This window comes from Miniopterus natalensis, chromosome 3 (assembly GCF_054644295.1).
Source record: "Miniopterus natalensis isolate mMinNat1 chromosome 3, mMinNat1.hap1, whole genome shotgun sequence".
In the NCBI taxonomy this organism is placed as follows: Eukaryota; Metazoa; Chordata; class Mammalia; order Chiroptera; family Miniopteridae; genus Miniopterus; species Miniopterus natalensis.
Genome location: NC_142083.1, coordinates 35,319,222 through 35,340,214, shown reverse-complemented (window position 1 = coordinate 35,340,214; position 20,993 = coordinate 35,319,222). Strand labels below are relative to the sequence as shown.

At 39.4% G+C, this 20,993-nt stretch overlaps 1 protein-coding gene across 1 annotated transcript in view; it reads right to left on the bottom strand.

The window, feature by feature from the left end:
* Window positions 1-3,084: 3,084 nt before the first annotated feature.
* The window catches only part of NAIP (NLR family apoptosis inhibitory protein), a 38,675-nt gene continuing 20,766 nt past the window's right edge, over window positions 3,085-20,993 (bottom strand). Inside the window, exons 9-16 of the mRNA XM_087815408.1 lie at window positions 17,036-17,117; window positions 16,012-16,069; window positions 13,781-15,898; window positions 10,203-10,367; window positions 9,008-9,160; window positions 8,596-8,682; window positions 6,061-6,225; window positions 3,085-4,333 (exon numbers count right to left, since the gene is read on the bottom strand). Coding sequence (XP_087671534.1) covers window positions 3,969-4,333; window positions 6,061-6,225; window positions 8,596-8,682; window positions 9,008-9,160; window positions 10,203-10,367; window positions 13,781-15,898; window positions 16,012-16,069; window positions 17,036-17,117 — 3,193 coding nt within the window. The 3' untranslated portion in view covers window positions 3,085-3,968. The remainder of the gene's footprint in view (window positions 4,334-6,060; window positions 6,226-8,595; window positions 8,683-9,007; window positions 9,161-10,202; window positions 10,368-13,780; window positions 15,899-16,011; window positions 16,070-17,035; window positions 17,118-20,993) is intronic.

The window sequence follows — 20,993 nt, the reverse complement described above, 5'->3', positions numbered from 1 at the left end:
AGAAGAAATCTCCAGAAAAGGAACTAAGTGGAATAGAGCCAAGCAAGCTAATAGATACAGAGTTCAGAATTATGGTTATAAGGATGCTCAAGGACCTTAGTAAGACTATTAAGGAAACTAGTGAGATCATCGATGACATAATAAAGTACCAATCAGAAATGAAGGCTACAAGAACTGAAATGAAGACTAATTTACAGGGAATCAACAGTAGAGTAGAGGACGCTGAGAGTCAAATCAGCAATTTGGAACATGAGGAAACAAAAAACACCCAACCAGAAGAGCAAAAAGAAAAAAGAATCCAGAAATATGAAAATAGTATAAGGAACCTCTGGGACAACTTCAAGAGGCCCAACATTTGTATTACTGGGGTGCCAGAAGGGGGAGAAAGAGACCAAGGAATTGAAAACCTATTTGAAAAAATTACAGAAAACTTCCCTACCTGGGGAAAGAAATAGACTTAAAGTCCAGGAAGCACAGAGGGTCCCAAACAAGAGGAACCCAAAGAGTCTCACAGCAAGACACATCATAATTAAAATGCCAAAGGTTAAAGACAAAGAAAGAATCTTAAAAGCAGCAAGAGAAAAGCAGTTAATTACCTACAAGGGAGCCCCCATATGACTGTCAGCTGATTTCTCAACAGAAACTTTCCAGGCCAGAAGGGAGTGGCTAGAAATATTCAAAGTGATGAAAAACATGGAACTACAACCAAGATTGCTCTACCCAGCAAAGCTATCATTTAGAATTGAAGGTCAGATAAAGAGCTTCACAGACAAGGAAAAGCTAAAGGAGTTCATCACCACCAAACCAGCACTACAGGAAAAGTTGAAGGGTCTTCTTTAAGAAGAAGCTAATGAACAAAAGAATCTGACGAACTAAATAGGTCCAGAGACATTGATGCATGGAACAGACGATCATATTTCAGAGGAAAGAGGGAAGGGGGGGTGGAGGATGGGAAGAGATTAAGCAAAGAAGTTATATGCATAACTCATGTCTGAAGGCCTGGGAAGGGGGTGGGAGTGAAGTGGAGGGGATCAATTGGGGGGGAAATGGGAGCCTGTAATACTCTCAACAATAAAGATAAAATTTTAAAAATAAAGTCATATTGTCATTTTCTTCCCTGTACCTTCTCTTCTCTCCTCCTGTCTGTCTGCCTGCCCCTCTCTCTTCTGGCCTCCTCCATGTGGTCATCATGCACATGTCTGGCATGGTTGCCCAACCTGTTCTCTCTTCATCACTACCTTGTAGTTCCTTTGGTCATCTATTTGACTATATCTGTATCCTTGGTTCAAATTCTCAGGAGAGGTAGATCGTATTGTTTCAGTTTAGTCTAAGGTTTGGTGTCCATGGCATCTGGGATTCTTTCTAGTCCACTTAGCTGCAGGAGAAAGGGTTAACATGATAAATGCTATTTCTTTCAGAGGTTTTGCATGGGAAAATCAAATATGCTTTGCAGAATGGGTTATTCTACGGCTTAAGCTTTCTAGTCTAGTATAGATTAACTGGAGTTTCACCATTTTTCATGACAATCAGCCAGTATTTTATATATTTAGCATATTTTAATAGCCTAAATATGTGCCAGGTTAAATTTAGTTATGAAGGCAGCTTACTTGCTTTCTAAGGTATTTTTTGGATGTTACCTCCCTTATTACCTAATACATTTGGAGAGTGGTCATAGGATCAGGAAAGTCATTTCAGCAAATCTTATTTAACTTTGTGTGCTAGGCATTATTCTAGTTTCTTGGGAGACAGCAATGAACAAGGCAGATGAAAATTCCTGCTTATAGTGGTGGGAACTTTATAAGGAGGCAGATAGTGATACATGCTGTAGAGAAAAGTGAAGTAGGGAAAGGCATTAGGCAGAGTGAGATTGGAAGTGGGGATGCTTTTCTAAAAAGAAAGGTCAGGAAACTCCTCATTGAGTTCACATGTGAGCAGAGATCTGAAGGAAATGAGAGCTATTCACATAAATAGAGGGAGAACCTCCCAGGCAAAGGAAATGACAAGTGCAAAGGCCCTGAGAGGAGCATGTTTTGCATGTTTGAGAAACAGCAAAGAAACCAGCCTGGCTGAGTGGAAGTGAGCAAGGAGGGGAGATTAGAGAGACCTAGGTAAGAGAGGTAGTGAGGGGTCAGGTTATCTGTAGGCCATTGTAAGGTTTTCAGCGTTTACTTTGAGCTGGGAATCCATTGGAGGATTTTGAACCAAAGGTGTAGCATGGTCTGATTTATAAAAAGAGACTTCTGGCTGCTATGTTGAAAACAGATGATAAGTTTCTACGAAAGAAGCAACCCAGTGAGTTAGGGCCCGTGGGCGGTAGTGGTTGGACCTGAGTGTACTTTGCAAGTAGAGCTCAGGATTTACCCATCGATTACACGTGGAGTAATAAAGAGAGGAGGCAGGATGACTCTAGGTTTTCGACCTAAGCAAGTAGAATAATAAAGCTAGAATTTAATGAGATGGAGACATCTAACTAAAGAGTACTTTGGTGGAAAGGAAGGATAAGGGTTGGGTTCGGACATAGGAAACCTGAGATACCCTTAATAGGAGCTGGATATGAGTAAAGAGTTCAGAGGAGAGATCTGGGCTAGAGATGAAAATTTAAAAGCTAGCACAGATGTTGAATTTAAAGCGAGTCAACAGGATGAGACAGCCAAGGAAGCGCGTTTAAATAGACATGTCAGAGAACTTGGGTACTCCCAGTGCTTAGAGATCAGGTATGAGAAGCAGTAAAGGAAACAGAACTCCCCGTGAATTAGGAGGAAAGCCTTGGAAGCCAAATGAAGAAAATGTTTTGAGGGGTGAGCAATGGACCACATCACAGCAACTGAGGGGCAGGTGCTCCCAAGTAGGGTGAGGACTGAGGAGCACAGTTAAATTTAGCAGGTGGCCACCGGTGACCTCACAAGGGCGGTTTTGGTGCAATGGAGGAGGTAAAATCCTGGCGGGAGGAAACCTAAGAGAGAACGACATACACAACTGAAAGCAGTGCATATAAACAACTCTTTCAAGGAATTTCATGTTTTTTTAATTTTTTTAATATTTGGATATTAGTAAAATATTTGATATAGCTTTGTCTTAGAAAGTTATTTTTTTAACCTTGTTTCAGTTGTGAATATGTATATAAATGTGTGTAAAATTTTTAGTATAGAAGTTATTCCTTGTTGTGGGTCCTTGTTTAAAAAAAAGTTTGAAAAAATCGGGAGTTAAAACGAGAAGGTGCAGGGAATGCTTAGAAAAGAGGCTGAGGATAGGGGGCATGTTACTCATGGGCACAGTGGAAGGATGTTAGAGAGTTGGAGAGGCTGGGATATGTGAGAAAGAAGAAGTTTAGAAACATAAGAGTGAGTGCCAGGGCATTTGAATCAAATCCTCTGGAATTAAAGCATTTCCCCCTAAATCCTATTTCTTTTTCACATTGGCAGTGGATAATGGGAAGGTACAAGTAAACTCGATTACACCAAAGTTAAATATACAGAACAGATACTGTAAGAATTAAGGAAATCTCTCTTGGCCCACAAAAGATTCATCTGCACCCTGTGTTAAAGTGAACTCTTGTTTCACCTATGTATGAAACTGATTCAGTCCTTAAGTTAGTCATTTCATATATAACGTGAATTCTTCCATATCGTGACTTTTAAAAAGATCAGTGTACCTCCCTCCACCCCCTCCTTGTGGCTTTGTTACTCTTTACCATGGTTGGCCTGAAAACCTGATGCTGATGATGGATGATGGAGGGTTAGATGTATAAACTTTAGTTGGGACAATCATTGAGAGCCTTCAAAGATACTGGCAATAATCTGTTTCTTAAGTTCAGTGATGGGCAGGCAGGGTTGTTGTTATTTTTTTCATACCTTACGTTTTAGAAATATTCTTTTGCATGCAATACTTAATAAAATGTTTTTGGATAATTAGGTTTTTAGAATTTTTGACAAAAATTTTCTAGACTCAGCAGTTTTTAGCCAAATCTTCTATTTCTGAATGATTGGAGAGAATGGCAATAACCATTTCCAGTGAATAGATAAGTGTTTAGATTGAGGGTGTTTTTCTTTCATAGAAGTAAGCAGTGTGATGTCTTCTGCATCCAGGAGCCAGCTTAACATGTTGATTGTGGTGAGGCTCGGCAGCCGTGACATACATTGACCCAAAGACTTCACTGTGGTGGCCTGGGCTCTGATACACTCAGCGAAATGCCTGGAAATCGTCAACTCTTGCAACTTTGGCAAGTTGTCCAGAGCTTGAAAGAAATTTCTATATCCTTCCTCTGTAATCTTGTGATTCACTGAAAGGTTTAAGTTCTCAAGTTTCTGGAAACCTCCATTGATTGCTACTTTGGCTGTAGAAGCAAAAATATTTATGAAATTGGAATCATAAGGACTTTTATTTCAATAATAGTAGACTAGGTTATTAGAACCAGCCTCCTCTCCCATCACCACTACCACCACTGAAAGTAGAAAATGCCAATAAAATATTTTTTAAATATCTCCTTAAAAGTCCCAAAGAGCTAACAAGTTAATAAAGAACTGCCTGGGCAAAACCCAAGGGAAAAGCAGAAACTAGAGAAGTAAAGCTAAGCCCTAGAGCACTGAGGCTACTTTTGCTGTAAGAGTTTGCCATTCTGTACACATTTGGACTTTTCATTTGGTCTCACGGGAGGACAGATGTCAAAGCACAGTATGGTAACAAAGTTACGAGGGACGCCCAACCGGGCGTGGCTCAGTGGATGAGCGTCGACCTGGGATCCAGGAGATGGAGGTTCAATTCCCGGTCAGGGCACATGCCCGGGTTGTGGCCTCGACCAATGACTCTCTCATCACTGATGTTTCTCTCTCTCTCTCCCTCTCCCTTCCTCTCTCTGAAATCAATAAAGATATATTTTAAAAAACAACAACAACAAAACCCCAAAGCTACCAGGGACATTAGAGACTGTAGCAACCACATCTCTTTTTACAGAGAATAAGATTTCACGTTCCTCAAGCCGAGTCTTCTCACTACTACTAAACACTACACCTGTTGCCCAGAAGGGACCCTCCTATTATTGAGGGTTTTGAAGGGTGTGGGAACCTAGCACACAGTAAGTTCTCAATGAATATAGGTTGACTTTACTTTGGAAGTGGATAGCCTAGCAAGGTTTTTGTTTTGTTTTTAATTGCTAGCAATCTTTTTCCTAATTGGGGCAAAGGTTCAGTTTGGTTTCACTCTAGAATCCATGGCTGTAGCACAACTAACTTTAGAGACTGAAGTGCTGAGAAAATGAAAGTTCATTGAACTGTACACTTATGACTTGTGTACCTTTCTGTACGAGTATTAATATTAAAATTCTTAAAATACTGTAAAAAGAAGTACATGGAAGGTATATGGTCAGGTGTCTGAAGCACTGGGTGTCAAGAACATAGACCTGCCCTGGCCAGTGTGGCTCAGTTGGTGGTTTTTCCGTGCACCAAGACGTCGCAGTTCAATACCTGTCAGGGCACATGCCTGGGTTTTGGGCCCCATCCCCAGTAGGGGGTGTGCAGGAGGCAGCCCATCAATGTTTCTCTCTCTCCCCCTTTCCCTTCCTCTCTGGAAAATCAGTAAAAACATATACAAATTTTTTTAAAAAGAACATAGACTTGAGGGCTTGTATAGTCTCAAATGGGAGGACATCTTTTACTTCCAAATCTGACCAGAATGACCCTAAATCAACAGGACATAAGAGGGAAAGATAAGATAGTGAAAATGAGGCAGTGGGTTGAACATTTTTAGAGAGACAAAAGTTTTTATAGACATTTTGTAGCAGAAAGCTTGAATAATATCACTGGCTTTCATGCAAGCTGAAACATTTTTTCTCTTAATCCTCACCTGAGGACATGTTTGTTGAGTTTGTTGATTTTAGAGAGAGGAAGAAGAGAGAGAGATCGGTTGCCTCCCATATGTGCCCCGACCAAGGATTGAACCTGGAACCTAGATATGTGCCCTGGCCAGGAACCGAACCCACAACCTTTTGGTGTACAGGACGACACTCCAACCAACTGAGCCACCTGTCCAGGGTAGGGTGAAACATTTTACCTGAGGGTAACTCACCAATTTCCATTACACTCTCATCATTTAAAGTCTTGAAAAATGAGAGAACTCGGAGACATCGAAGATGCTGACATTGCTGGATGATCAGTTTGGCCACTTGCTGAATCCCATCCCCAGTAGGAAGGATCAATTCTTCCAGGTTGGTAAGAGAACCTAAAGTGTAGGCTGTCAGAAGACACAAAAAGGCTCTTTTCGTACTGTGTTCCCAAACGGTGGTCTCTAGCCTCAAAATCATACACAGTCCAGGAGGCCCCATGTAGCAGAGACTGTTCCTCTTCCTCTCCAAGGACGAGAAAGGGGTCAGCCTACACCTTGATCTTCATTTTTCCTTCCACACAACCATTTTTTTCACCCTCCCCAATCAATCTTTCCTGCATTGGAGTCCAGAATACCTCTGACATATCCAGTTCCTCACTGAGGCTGAAGCTTCTGGCGTCCTGCATACTCCCCTAGCTCCTCAAGGCCTTCAGGCCCCTTCCTCTCAATCCCACCTCCTGCTAGAATCTCAGTGATCTCTCCCTCTGCCTCATAGCACTAAAGCCTCACAATTCACCACTCTCTCTTTTCACTTTCATTCCTCCTTAACATGGTACACTGTGGACCACTTGAACCCTAGAAAGTTCTCTACTTCTGAGGCCTCACACCTGAAGATGTTTTGAACACTTTCTACCATAAAACAATGTTCCAGGCCCTGGCCAGGTGGCTCAGTTGGTTGGAGCATCATCCCATACACTGAAAGGCGGTGGGTTCTAGGTCAGGGCCCACATCTAGGTTTCAGGTTCAATTTCCGGTCGGGACACGTATGGAAGGCAACTGGTCAATGCTTCTCTGTCACATTGATGTTTCTCTTTCCCCCCACAACTTCCTCTCTCTAAAATCAATGAAAAGCATACCCTCAGGTGAGGGTTAAAAACAAAGTTCCAGCCTTATCTTTTTTTAAAAAAAATATGTTTTTATTGATTTTAGAGAGAGGAAGGGAGAGGGAGAGAGAGATAGAAACATCAATAATAAGAGTCATTGATCGGCTTGCCTCCTGCACACCCGGACTGGGAATCGAGCCCGCAACCCGGGCATGGGCCCTGACCAGGAAGCAAACAGTGACCTCCTGGTTCATAGGTTGATGCTCAACCACTGAGCCAAGCCATCCACGCTCCAGCCTTATCTTTTTCTGTTCCAGTTCTTCTATCAGCTATTTCTGTAAGAACTTTGGTTTCCTTTGGGGAAGCCAGTATTTAGAAGTCAAGACCTGGGTATCTGGTTTGCTCAATTGCTATTAAGGTGCTTTCCAGTCTCTCAGTTGACTGAGCTAAGCAATATATGTGTGTGTTTGTATATAAAGATATATAGGTAAATCGATATCTATATCTGTGCATACATTGATCTATTTATCTATGTGAATAGGTTAAAAACCATGAGTTCACACCAGTATTTCTAATTCTAATTTAATAACTCAGAGTTCTTTCTAACCTACCCTTTGAATATCTATAAATTCCTTCTCTAACAGTGAGGAAACTTGGCTCTCATTATACTCAGTGTATTTGCTTAACCAGCCTGTTGTATATACCAGGCATTTCCTTGCCCCCTGATCCTGCCTCTGCCCCTTCAGCCCTCCTGCTCCTCCCCCACCCACAGGGCTGCCTCCACAGAAAGGAAAGAAGAAGAGCAGATCCTGGTGATCCTTAAGCATGCTGAAGTTTAAAAGGCACTACCTGCTCAACACTCCATGTCTCTACTGACTCACCTTATGTTTTCCTGAGTTAAAAATGAGATATGAACCCAAAATGGAGTCCCTTATGCTAAGCCCCATGTTACCAAACCTAGACTTAACCTTTCAGCTCTCCCAGAAATGTAATCTTAAACCATTAATCAGGAAGCACCTGATCAGTACTAGTTAGGTAATCTGCCTTACAGAATCCTGCCATCCCCTAAAGGAAATTAACCTTGCAATCAGCAACCAACTTTTTGCCTAATATAACTTCCTTGTTCCTGCTCCCTTCTGCCTATAACAGTCGTTCTGCATAGCTCCCCAGAGCTCCTTTCTGTCTGCTGAACAGGATGCTGCCCAATGCAAAGCCAGTTATGCTCAAATGAACTTAAAAATTTTAATATGCCTCAGTTTATCTTGTTTTCCCATGGGCATACATTACTTTTGTAATCATCAAAAAATGAAAAAATAATTAAGCTCTTTCATTTTGTTAAATCTGGGTTTTCCTATACCAACTTTCCTTAACCTTAAAAGATAGTTTTACCTATATCCCAGAAACTTTTGAAACAACACAGATTTGACATGTTTGGAATGGGTACCTGCCAATGAAACTGCATAGTGCTATAATGACCAGCTATGTTCTAAGAAATAAGGCACCCTGAGGATACGCGAGGCACGAGAGGGTAAGAGCTGCGCAGCGCCGGCCCCCCTCCTGATGAGCTGGGGCAGTTAGTATGTGTCGCGCTTTATTCTAACTAGTGTAAAACAGGTGAAGGGGTTGGGGGGGGGGGGGTGAAGAGTAAGTAAAAGGCACCGGTTCGTAAACGTACCAAATTTTTCAGACGCTTCCTTATCATCAAAATATTGGAATTCAAGATTTAATATCTTCAGAGAAGTAAAATTTGGCAAAATGGTGACTATGGAAGGGAAAATAAAAATCCAATATGTTAGCTACAACTCTTATACCAAAAATTAATGTAATTAAAGAATATTTTTAAAGTGATAGAAAATAATACAATAATTCAGATAGAATTAATTAGTATGACTAAGCTGGTAAATCTTTGCTCAGGAAATCATTATGATAACTAGAAATATTTAAACTTCGAGAAACAAATAGAACTTACTTCATAACTCATTCAAGATCACATATCTATTACAATAGTTCTTTGACAATTGCATGTTTAAAATTTGGCTATTTTTTAAAAGGGACTTAAACCAAAATTTTATGATTGTAGCTCTTACCAAATGGGACGGGTCGAAAAAATGCTCCAGAAAGCTTAATTTCTTTGAGTTTCTTGCAGGAAGCAAGTACGGTCATGAGAGACTCAAAATCCGAAAAGAAATTACATTTCAGATGGAAAACATGAAGGTTAGGAGAATTCTGAATTAATTTAACTGTAAAATATCAAAGATTTAAGACATTAGGGAAGATTGCAAATTTCTATCAGGATTAGCCACATAACTTGTTATTTTGGTTCAATAACTTGTTATTTTGTCTTGAAATAAAACAAAGCACCAGGATGTAATGACTGAAAAATCAGGCCACTTTGGGTTTAGGTTCAGGTTCTACAACTAACTAGTGAGCTATGTGAACTTGGACATGTAGCTACTAAGCCTCTCTGGGGATCAGTTTTCTGTAAAATAAGGGCATTGACTCAGTAAAGTCACCTTCAGCTTTAACACCCTGTTTCTGAGTTTGTAGGTGACATTTACACAACTGGAATACTATACAACAAAAGAAAAGCAATTCTGCGTGTCAGTTCCATAAAGATTTGCATTTCCTTAGTCCTCGGTGTTCAGTCTAAGAACTGATGATGCCTAAAGCATTTTGCTAAATGATTTATTTAAGAAAGGTGGCTGCACAAGTTGCCCATGAACCATGAGCATAGGCTGGTGAGAAAAACAGGGAAATGTTTCCCATCACTACCAATCAGCATATTTCCTTCCACCTAATTCGGCAGATATCTGTAACTTAGAAATAAAATAAAAAAGAACTCTACAAATTATTTTGGAGGGGCACTATACCAGTGGTTAAAGCTCAGACTTGGTAGTAGTCAGAATTCCTGTGTTTGGATCACAGGTCTACCATTTCCTTAGCTGGGTGACCTTGAGTAAATTACTTAACCTCTTTATACCTCAATTTCCCAGCTGTAAAATGAGTATAATAATAGTGCCTTACCTTATCTCATAAAATGGGTATGAATTTTAAATCAGTTAATATTTGTAAAGTGCTTGTAACAATTCCTAGCATGTAGTAAGGGCTCAATAATTACAAATAGCTCTCTGCTCTCTTAATGAGAAAGTGCTATTCCCACAATTTACCGTGGATACAGCCTTCACCCACAGATCCACGGAAGCTTTAACCCTAAAATGAATCACTGGCCAAGTAGCTCTACCAAGTGATGTAAAAACAAGTAAATCAAATTGCCATCCTTACCTAGTTTGGAAGGACCATTCTCAGCAGAAATTTGGATCAATAATTTCTCCATATGGTGGAGGTTTAGGAATTCTTCAGGAATGACTGAAAACACATTTCTTTTGTCGATATTCACAGACAGTTCTTTCAGGCACAGGAATTTGTCCAACTTAGGAAGGAGCTGATCTGGAAAGCAGCACAGTTATCCATTATTAAGGTAAAGAGTTCCAAACGGCAAATTTGAGACTCATTTTGATTCATCAAGCCATTTTCACACGAAAACTTTTTCACATACTGTGACTGGAGAAAAATGTGTCTCGTTCCTTCTCCCCTCCCCCTGCCTCCTGCATCTAGTGGGAGTGCCATATCCCAAGAAAAGGAATTTTCTGAGACTCGCATGGGAGGATGAGATATGCTAGAGAGCTTTATTTCCGAGGAATTAAGTCACTGGGTTTCCAAAGACCCATTTCCCTTAATCAAGTCATAGAAATGTAGTAGGGCTAAAATCAGAGCCAGTGTCGAGTTTCCGTTCCATGTTGCAGCTGGGTCCCATTAGTCCATTGTGTGGGGTATCCACATGGCCGTGGGCCACTCGGGAGAATGCCAGGAAGCCAAGCGTGCCAAGAGGAACCGAGAGAGAGAATTCCTTTGTTCAGGGGATTATATGTCCCAAATTTGCAAGCACTTGCAGTGGCCACACCCATTCTGGCCAACCTTCTCTGTCCCCAGGTGTGATTGACAGGCAAGTACCTTCCCTCTGTCATGCCAGCATTACTGGGCATACATTTATCTTCCCTTTGTTGGATCCCTTCCCCAGTGTTTTGCAGGGAGCATGCCTATAATGTCTGGCCTTCACTTTGCTCCTTTCCTATTAATAACTAGCTAATTACAACAGCCTCAATACCATAAAACTTTTTTTAGAAAATTCATATATGAAGATACTGCTTTATGCTGCATTTATTGATTACTATGTGGGAAGCCTTGTGCTACTGTCTGGATTCACAAAAATAAGACCCTGTCTCAACAAATACTGCTGGGAAAACTGGATTTCCTCATGCAAAAGAATGAAGTTGGACCCCCTACCACCCAGCACCATATACAAAATTAACTCAGGATGGATTAACAACATAAATATGAGAACTAAACCATACAACTCTTAGAAGGAAACAGTGGAATCTTAGATATGCTACCAAAAGCACTAGCAATTGGACTTCATCAAAATTTAAAACTTAGTGTGTCAAAGGACATCACTGAGACATTGAAAAGACAATCTACAGAATAGGAAAAAATATTTTCAAACCACATGTCCAATAAGAATTTAATATCCAGAATATACAAAGAACTACAACTCAGAACTAAAAGAAAACACAATTTAAAAATGGGCAAAGGGCCCGGCCGGGCGTGGCTCAGTGGTTGAGCATTGACCTGGGATCCAGGCAATCGGGGTTCGATTCCCGGTCAGGGTACATGCCCAGGTTGCGGGCTAGGCAGTCGATCAATGACTCTCTCATCATTGATGTTTCTATCTCTCTCTCTCCCCCCTCCTTTCCTCTCTCTCAAATCAATAAAGATGTTTAAAAAAAAAAAATGGGCAAAGGACTGAATAGATATGTCTTCCAAAAAAGACACAGTCAATAAATAAGCACATGAAAATATGCTCAAATCATTAGTCATTAGGGAAATGCAAATCAAAACCGCAATGAAATACCACTTCACACCTACTAGGATGCCTTAAAAAAAACAAGCATTGATGAGGATGTGGGGAAATTGGAGTCCCCCACCCCCTGCCTTGTACATTGCTCATGGAAATGTAAAATGGTGCAGCCACCGTGGAAAACAGTTTGGAGATTCCTCAAAAATTAAATAATTTTTTTTTTGAGGTCGAGGTAGAGACAGAGAAACATCGATGTGAGAGAGACACATCCATTGGTTGCATCCTGCATGGGCCCGGACCGGGGCCAGCAATGGAGCCTGCAACTTAGGTACGTGCCCTTGGGCAGCATCAAACCCGTGACCCTTGGGTCGAAGGCTGACACTCTAAACACTGAACCAAACCGGCCAGGGCAATAAAATTACTATTATTAATATGATGCCACAATTCCACTTGTGAATATATATCTAAAAGAATTAAAAGCAGGGTCTCAAAGAGATATTTGTATGCTCACGTTTGTAGCAGCATTACTTACAATAACCAGAAAAAACAACACAAGTGACCATCAACAGATGAATGGATAAACAAAACATATATATACACAAATACATACCTACATGATATATATATATACACACACACGTATACATATATACAGTGGAATATTATTCAGCTATAAAAAGAATGAAGTTCTGATTCATGCTACAACATGATCAACCTTGAACACACGCTAAGTGAAATAAGCCAGACACGAAAGGACAAGATATTATATGATTCCATTTATATGAACTATCTAGGCTAGACAAATTTATAGAGACATAAAGTAGAATAGACATTATCAGCAGCTTGGAAGAGGAAGGAGTTATTTAATAGGTACAGTTTCGCCCTGGCTGGTGTGGCTCAGTTGGGCATCATCCTATGCACCAAAAGGTTGCTGGTTCAATTCCTGGTCATGGCACATGCCCGGGTTGTGGGCTCAGTCCCCAATGTGGGGGCATGTGGGAGGCATCCATCAATGTTTCGCTCTCACATCAATGTTTCTCTCTCTCCCTCTCCCTCAAAAATCAATAAAAAATATTTTTAAACAATAGGTTCAGGGTTCCTGTTTGGGATGATGAAATGTTTCTGGAAATGGATAGTGGTGATGATTGCACAACATTTTAAAGTACTTAATGCCGCTGAGTTGTACACTTAAATGGTTAAAACTGTACATTTTGTGTATATTTTACTATAATAAAAGAAGTATTGAAAATAGCAAACAAAATTTTGATAAATTTGATGATAAATAACCCACAGATCCAAAAATGTTCAGTGACCCTCAAGCAAGATAAACACAAAGCAAAGCATATAGGCTTGTAGCAAACTGTTGAAACACCAAAGCCATACTAGCAAAAAATAGAAAATGGAAAAAAAATTAAGTATTATTTACACAAGTATCAAAAAACACAAACACCTAGGAATAAATTTAATAAAATATAAAGCCTACACCGAAAACTTGCAAACATTACTTAAAGAAGTGAAAGGAGACACAAATAAATGGGAGATATTATTTCCCATGTATTTGTTTCCCAGGTAGTACACTGTAAGCCCTTCCTCCCGTTTAGCAGGGAAGGTGAGGGTAATCCTCAAGCATCATCTTTACATACAGATCATTATTTTACTAATAACAGGTAATTTGTGTCTGTTTTATTAACTTATTTTTATCTGAGTTGTTTGAAAATAGTTAATTTTTATTATTATCTGAGTTGTTTGAAAATCATTCTATTTAGAGGCCTTTCACTAATTCATACTATTGACAAAAATAAAATCCTGAAGGTTTATTTCATATCTATTCTGTCAGCAAGCATCTATGGTCTCATGCTTTCAGAAGTTTTATCCACCTAAAACCAAGGGTGAGCAAATAAAATTACCATCAGAACAGCCAGCTTAAATATATTCAGGTATATACCTTGTATCTGGGTTGTTCCTAAGATTTCAAGAGATTCCAAGGAAGTCAGGTTGAGAAGCAATTCCTGTTCTGCTGCATTCAGCTCAAATTCACTTATGGAGCACTTGGTGAAAGAAGCTGTATGCTGCTCAAGAGCTGGGCAAAGGCTTTCAATAAAGCCCATGCTGTCCTTTAAATGAAGTTCAATGTGCTGTGAAGCTGAGAAAACTTCCATTAGAACCCTGAGCATCTCTTGGTCCACACCATCCATATTAGTCACATGGACTTCCAGAAGGGGAATCTTGTACTGCTTTGGAGAAAGTTTCCAATAGCCGGTACTGATGACTGGTGGTGCACTGACTTTCATATTCATATATCTCATAATGTTTTCCCGTTTTTCAGTTAAAGTCCGCTCCCATTCCATCATATCTTCAAAGGCAGAAGCACAGTCCTGATGTATTGTTGGTGCCTGTGATTTGTCCCAACACTTTTCCAGAACTGAACTATCTGATATAGGTGACCAGATTTTCATTTTTCCACTTATGCAGACTTTGATGCTCCTCAACAATAACAGGCTTTCTGGGTGGTCAAAAAAATACTGTAACTTAAGCATATCCAAAGGCAGGGTTTTCCCTTGAAGGAATTGCAAAATAAATGGAGAACATGCTTCAACAGTGTTGCTTTGATAAGCAAGTCTTATGGCAAAAGCCAGCAAGTGGTCTGAAAGCAGAGAAAAGTAATTTTGTGGAGAGAATTGCCACAATATCCTATATAAGTGCACCTTCTCCAAATCATCCGAATGGTGCTTCAGGTTGTCATCTTTTTCAAATATATTTCCCAATGACTCTTTATTATCCAACAAATGAAGTAAATAAGATACAATTTTTGGCCCTGCCTTTGTTGAAGGATAGCAGGAGACATATTTCAAAAAATTGTTACAGGGGCTGACAATCATCATGGGTGATTGGATTTGTTTCAGATAATAAAGTCCCAAATCTTGATCATCTTGCCTATCTGAACCCAAGAGTACAATCAACCTCATCCCAGCAAGAAATTCTTGGAATGTGGGATCTAAAAACTTATAGACTGGTCTCAGTCTCTGGGCTGTGAATTTACTCATCAGGCACATGGTTAGATCTTCATCTTTGTCAACCCCTGCTTCTATAAGGTCATTGTCACTAAACTCAAAGCAAGATGAGAAAAACCCTTTCAAGGCTAACTCACCACAAGAGGACACAGCTGCTTTGAGACGTTCAGCTGAAGTTTTGTGCTTTAAGGAAAGGCAATCCATATAGGACTTGAAAACAACCACATCATCATAGGACTGGTCAAAAGGGTTTTGAAACCAATTAGCACAGACTGCTGCTACAAAAAGAGGAGTTTTCTGAATTCCCTGCAAATCTGCATTTACTCTAAAGTGAATCATGAACTTTCGCAGACGGGTCAAATGATTAGAAAAGAACTTCCGTAATATATAGATAGTATTGTAGAAGGGAAACACTTTGATCTCTAGAATCGTATCTAGGTATCGGCGGATGTCCCTGGCCTTGTTTGTATGGACAGCAATCAACAAACAGGTCCTTGATGAGTGGTTTTTTTGAATCAGTTTTTGTATGACTTGAGGGACTGAGCACATTTCTGTGTAGTCATCCAAAAGGAATAACACCTGATTCTTCAACAGCTGGATGATGTTCCTCAGGCACGTTTCAGTAACAGATCGTTCAGTCTTTAGGAGTTGGTCACAAATGATGTTGGCCAGCCCCTGGTCCAGTCTGGTAGAGCTAAGGGAGAGATAGAAGACCAGCTGGAACCTGTTTAACAAGGGGCAGCATCCTGATGCCCATAGAAGAGCTATTTTCTTCAGGAGGACTGTCTTTCCACTACCAGCTTCACCCTCCACACACATGACAGAATTCAAGTTGGCAAAGACATCGGACAACAGCACAGGCTTTTGCACAGGACTGCTGATGTGTTTTGAAGCAAGGGACAGATCACAGTTCAGCAAATGGTCTGTGGCTAGACGGGAAGAGACCTCCAGCAAACACATGTGGCGGAAACTGGCATCGGTGTAGGCATCTCTCAGTTGCTGGTTCAAACTCTTTGCCTCCCGAAACCACTGTGCTTCACTCTGGACCATCTCTGTGGAGAGAAGAAAGGAGGCACAATTACAAACCCTCTCTCTCTTAAAATCCCCCATATATAAATATATGTATGCATATATATAGTCCCATGAGCTGCTTCAAAATCCTTACCTGGCACTATAGAACTAACTGCTGCCGAATCTTCAAGATTGATTTCACTTGTGGTTTCCTTTGAAAATAAATGCTCTGTTAAATCAAAATTCATATAAGGGATGAGGCATCATGTTACAGTTGTGGACCAAACATCATCTAAACACAGCCTACCCTCAAATATTTATGCCAATTGAGGGGAAAATGCTACAAATATGGAGCAATACATGATCTGCAAACACCTGCAAGTGTGTGCTCCTAGGTAGTGCGCATGGGTGAGTCAAGCCTTGATTACTGCCCAGGTAATCAGAATCAGCATCTAGAGCAAGACGGCCCTCTAAAAATCAGTAGATACAGCTGTTGACCTTAGTTACTAACGTTTAATATTACATATCTGCGGTGTAGGAAGTTTATGTTTCTTCCTTAAAAATAAGCTATTTAAATAGCCCCAAGCTTTTTTTCTTCAATTTCATTTTTCAGTTCACAAATATAAACTTGAATCAAATGAACAGCCAGTTACTTTTTATTTCTGTGGGATGACAAACATAATATACCTAACATACAGCCTCAAATAAGGTGTGCGTGTGTGTGTGTGAAATTTATAATGGCTTATATCCCAGAGAACTATGAGGGATTTCTCCATTTAAAGGGGTCAACCTATTATCTGGGTTTATGATTTGGTTGATCATTTGCTTTTGTAAAAGAAACATCATTCCAGCCTTGAGAATGGCCAAGTAGCAAGTCAGACCTTACTATCCTCCAAATAAAGATTTCAGATAGAATCCAGGTAGCCTGGATCTTATCATCTCTAAGTCTAAAAGAGTCTGGGCCCCAAAGTAGAAGGGATTGACTCTACATTTAATGAAGGTAGGTATTATGTCTCACTTGTTTACTGTAGTGTCCCCATCCACACCTAGCACATCATAGGTACTTAATATATATTTGTAGAATTTATTTATTTACTTATTTAGGATAAGCAATTCCTGTTCAAAAATGGTTTTCAACCATGTACTGCTAAAGTAAACAAGATGGTGGTGTTCATTACCATTAATTCAGAAAGTTTCTCGTGGCTCTGCAGGTCTGGAATCACTTCTGCAGACGCCTTCATATTTTGGAGAAACTGACAACTAAGGACAGAAGTTATAAAATTAGTTGTAGGCAGTAAGTGTTTGCATTAGGTTTTTAAAAATACTATTAGAGTTTTAATGGAAAAAATAACATCTCTAGTGATTTGTTCTGACAGTGACATTATTAAGCAAGATATTTAGACTGTGGATCTCAGCAATAGCAATGTAAGTGCTTTATAAAGTAGTAGTGGGGATAACATTCAAACATGAAGCAAACTAAAATGAACTTAAAGAATCAAAAATAGAGAAGAAAGCCCTGGCCAGTGTAGGGTATGGCTCATTTAGTTGGAGCATTGTCCCATACACCAGTGTGGCGGGGTTTGAATCACATATCCAGGTTGTGGGCTTGATCCCCGGCTGGGGCACATGCGGGAGGCAGCTGATCAATGACTCTCTCTCATCACTGATGTTCCTATCTTTCTCTCCCTCTCTCTTCTTCTCTTTGAAGTTAATAAAAACATATTTTAAAAAAGAAATCACGTGCAGCAGAATAATCTTAAAAAAAAAAAAAAAGTAAAGCCTGGCCAGGTGTGGCTCAGCGATTGAGCATCCTACAATCCAGGAGATCACAGTTGGATTCCTGGTCAGGGCACATGCCTGGGTTGTGGGCTCGATCCCCAGCAGGGGGTGTGCAGGAGGCAGCTGATCAATAGCTCCCTCATCATTGATGTTTCTGTCTCTCTCTCCCCCTCTCCCTTCCTCTCTCTGCAATCAATAAAGATATACTTTTTAAAAATAAAAATAAATTAAAAAAAAATTTTTAAGTAAAATGATTTCAAAAAAGATATCATGTAAAAACTAATTATAGAAAAGTTGGAGTGGCTATACTAGTATTAGCTAAAGACTTAAGAATAAGAAATACTATGAGGGATAAAGAGGGACAATTCATATATTCTCTGAATATGAAAGGACAAAGAATAATCAAGACACTTGTGAAGAAAAATAATAGGAAATTGTATGGGAAAATACAAAAATATAGCTCAACATTATTAGTAATTAGATTGTCAAAAATTAAAATTTGGACAATACCAAATTAGTGAGGAAGTAGACCAAGGAAAACTCACTTATGCTTGTGGAAATGTAAACCAGTACAACCACTTTGAAAAAAGTTTTGCACAATCTAGTAAAGTTGAATATGTGCAAATTCTAGAACTCTGCAATTCTGTTTTGTTATGTATCCTAGAGAAACACACATGGGCACTGAGAAATATACACAAGAATGTTCGTAATAGCATTATTTGAATTTTCAACACTCTAAAAACAACTCAGATGTGAATCAATAATGGAACAGATAATTTATTATAAACTCATTAAAACTTATTTTCCCTGCTACACTATATAGCAGGGAAAATAAGTGAACTACAACTCTACATATAATTAAGAATGAGTCTGGCCCAGCCAGGCGTGGCTCAGTGGTTGAGCATCGACCTAGGATCCAGGAGATGGAGTTTTGATTCCCGGTCAGGGCACAGGCCCAGGTTGTGGGCTCGATCCCCAGTGGGGGGCTGCAGGAGGTAGCCGATCAATGGCTCTCTCATCATTGATGTTTCTCTCTCTCTCTCTCCCTTCCTCTTTGAAATCAATAAAGATATATCTAAAAAATAAAAAAATTATTAAAAAAAAGAATGAGTCTGAAAAACAATGTGGAGCTAAATGTGTCAATCATAGAAGAACCATGCAGTATGTTTCCATTTATTTTCACTTCAAGAACAGGCAAAGTTCAATATGTTTAAGGCTATGTATGCAGTTGGTAAAATTACAAACAGAGCAAAGGAATAATTAACAAAACATTCTGGATGACGTTTACCTCTGGATTGGGGAACAAGGATGTAACTGGAACTGGGGAGGGTGGGCATACTGTCGCCGCCTAAGGCATTGCTAATGTTCATTTTCTTAACTTCTGTAGTTGATGTATTGGCTTCTTATTCTCCTTCAAATTGTAATAAATATTTTAGGTACTCCTTTGGAGGCATCCTACTCTTCAATTTTTTTAAAAAAAGGAAAGAAAAAGAGGCAGAGAGCCCGGCTGGGTGTGGCTCAGCGAGTGAGCATTGACCTAGGATCCAGGAGCTCGGGGTTCGATTCCCAGTCAGGGCACATGCCCGGGTTGCAGGCTCGATCGGTGACTCTCTCATCATTGATATTTCTATCTCTTTCTCTCTTTCCTTTTCCTTTCCTCTCTCTGAAATCAATAAAGATATATTAAAAAAAAAAAAAGAGGCAGAGAAAGAGTAAAATGCCACACAAAAGGAAGTTGATAGATCCCAGAAAAAATTTAAGACTGCACACTAGCTTATCTTTCCAAGAATTAAGAAGCATGTCCCATGATTCTCAACAATTTACTAAATACTAAATCCAAATAAGAAAGAAAAAAAAGCAACTGCTTCTGTCAAAACTCCTTTAAAGCAGTATCCTCTTAAGAATCTTAGAATTAAATGGGAGTATTTGTTTTAACATCTGTATGTATTAATATTTATTTCTGGAAAAACTCTTACAAATTACAAAATGAAAACAACAAATTTCTTCTTGCAGCTTAACATTTATGAAGAGTTTGGTAGGCAAAAATTAAACAATCCAAAGGGTTAAAACATTCACAGAAAAAAATATTAAAGAAATAGCCATTCCTTCATGAAATTTTAGAACACCAGAAACAAGTGGAAAATCCTAAAAGCTTCCAGAAGGGGTAGAAAATAGTTTGCAATCTAAGGATTAAGAATCAGAATCAATCACAACATTGGAAGCTATAAGAAAATGTAGCAATGCCTCTACAATTAAGAAGGAAAATGATTTCCAACCTAGAATTCTATACCCAGCCAAACAAATGTGAGAATATATTCAAATATATGCATTATATACAAGCTAGAAACATGTATCTCTTGTGCAACCTTTTCCAAGGAACTTGGAGGAGTGCTCTACCAAAATGAGTGAATAAACCAAGAAGAAGATGGCATTAGATCTAGGACACAGGAGCTACAACACAGGAGAGAGCCAATAGAAATCCCTAGGATCCTAGGATGACTATAGGATAAGTAGTTCGTGTTGGAGAAAAACTTCAGGAAAATGAAAATGATGGGATATCTTATAGGTCTGAATGACTGGAGAGAAGATTTAAATATTTGGGAGAATTTGAAGATGAACTGGTGCTGCCTGGCTGGCATGGCTCAGCAGTTGAGCATCAACCTATGATCCAGGAGATCACAGTTTGATTCTGGTTGGGTCACATGCCTGGGTTGTGGGCTCAATCCCCAGTCAGGGGCATGCAGGAGGCAGCCAATCAATAGCTCTCATCATTGATGTTTCTATCTCTCTCTCCCTCTCCCTTCTTCTCTCCCTGAAATCAATAAAGATATATTTAAAAAAAAAAAAAAAAAAGATGAACTGGTGCTAAAGACATAAGAAAACAACAACAACAAAAGAAAACCTAAGCAAATGCTGTAGTTAAAAGAAAAAGTATTGATGAGAATATGGAGAAATATATGTAACCCTGCCATAAAAAGAATGAAGTACTGATACATGCTACAACCTCAATGAACCTCAATACATTATGCTAAGCAAAAGAAGCCAGACACAAAAAAGTCATATTGTATGCTTCCATTTATATGAAATATCCAGAATAGGTAAATCTGTAAAGACAGAAAGCATATCGGTAGCTTTAAGGAGCTAGAGTGGGATAGGGTGGGGAGATAGGGAGTGACTGCTTAATGGGTACAGTTTTCTTTTGGGGTAATGAAAATGGAATTAGAGGGAGTGGTTGTATAACATTGTGAATGTACTAAATGCACTGGATTGTGCACTTTAAAGTGGTTAATGTATGAATTTCATTTCAAAAAACAAAAAGTTAAATAAACACACTAACACGACAATTATTTCTAAAAA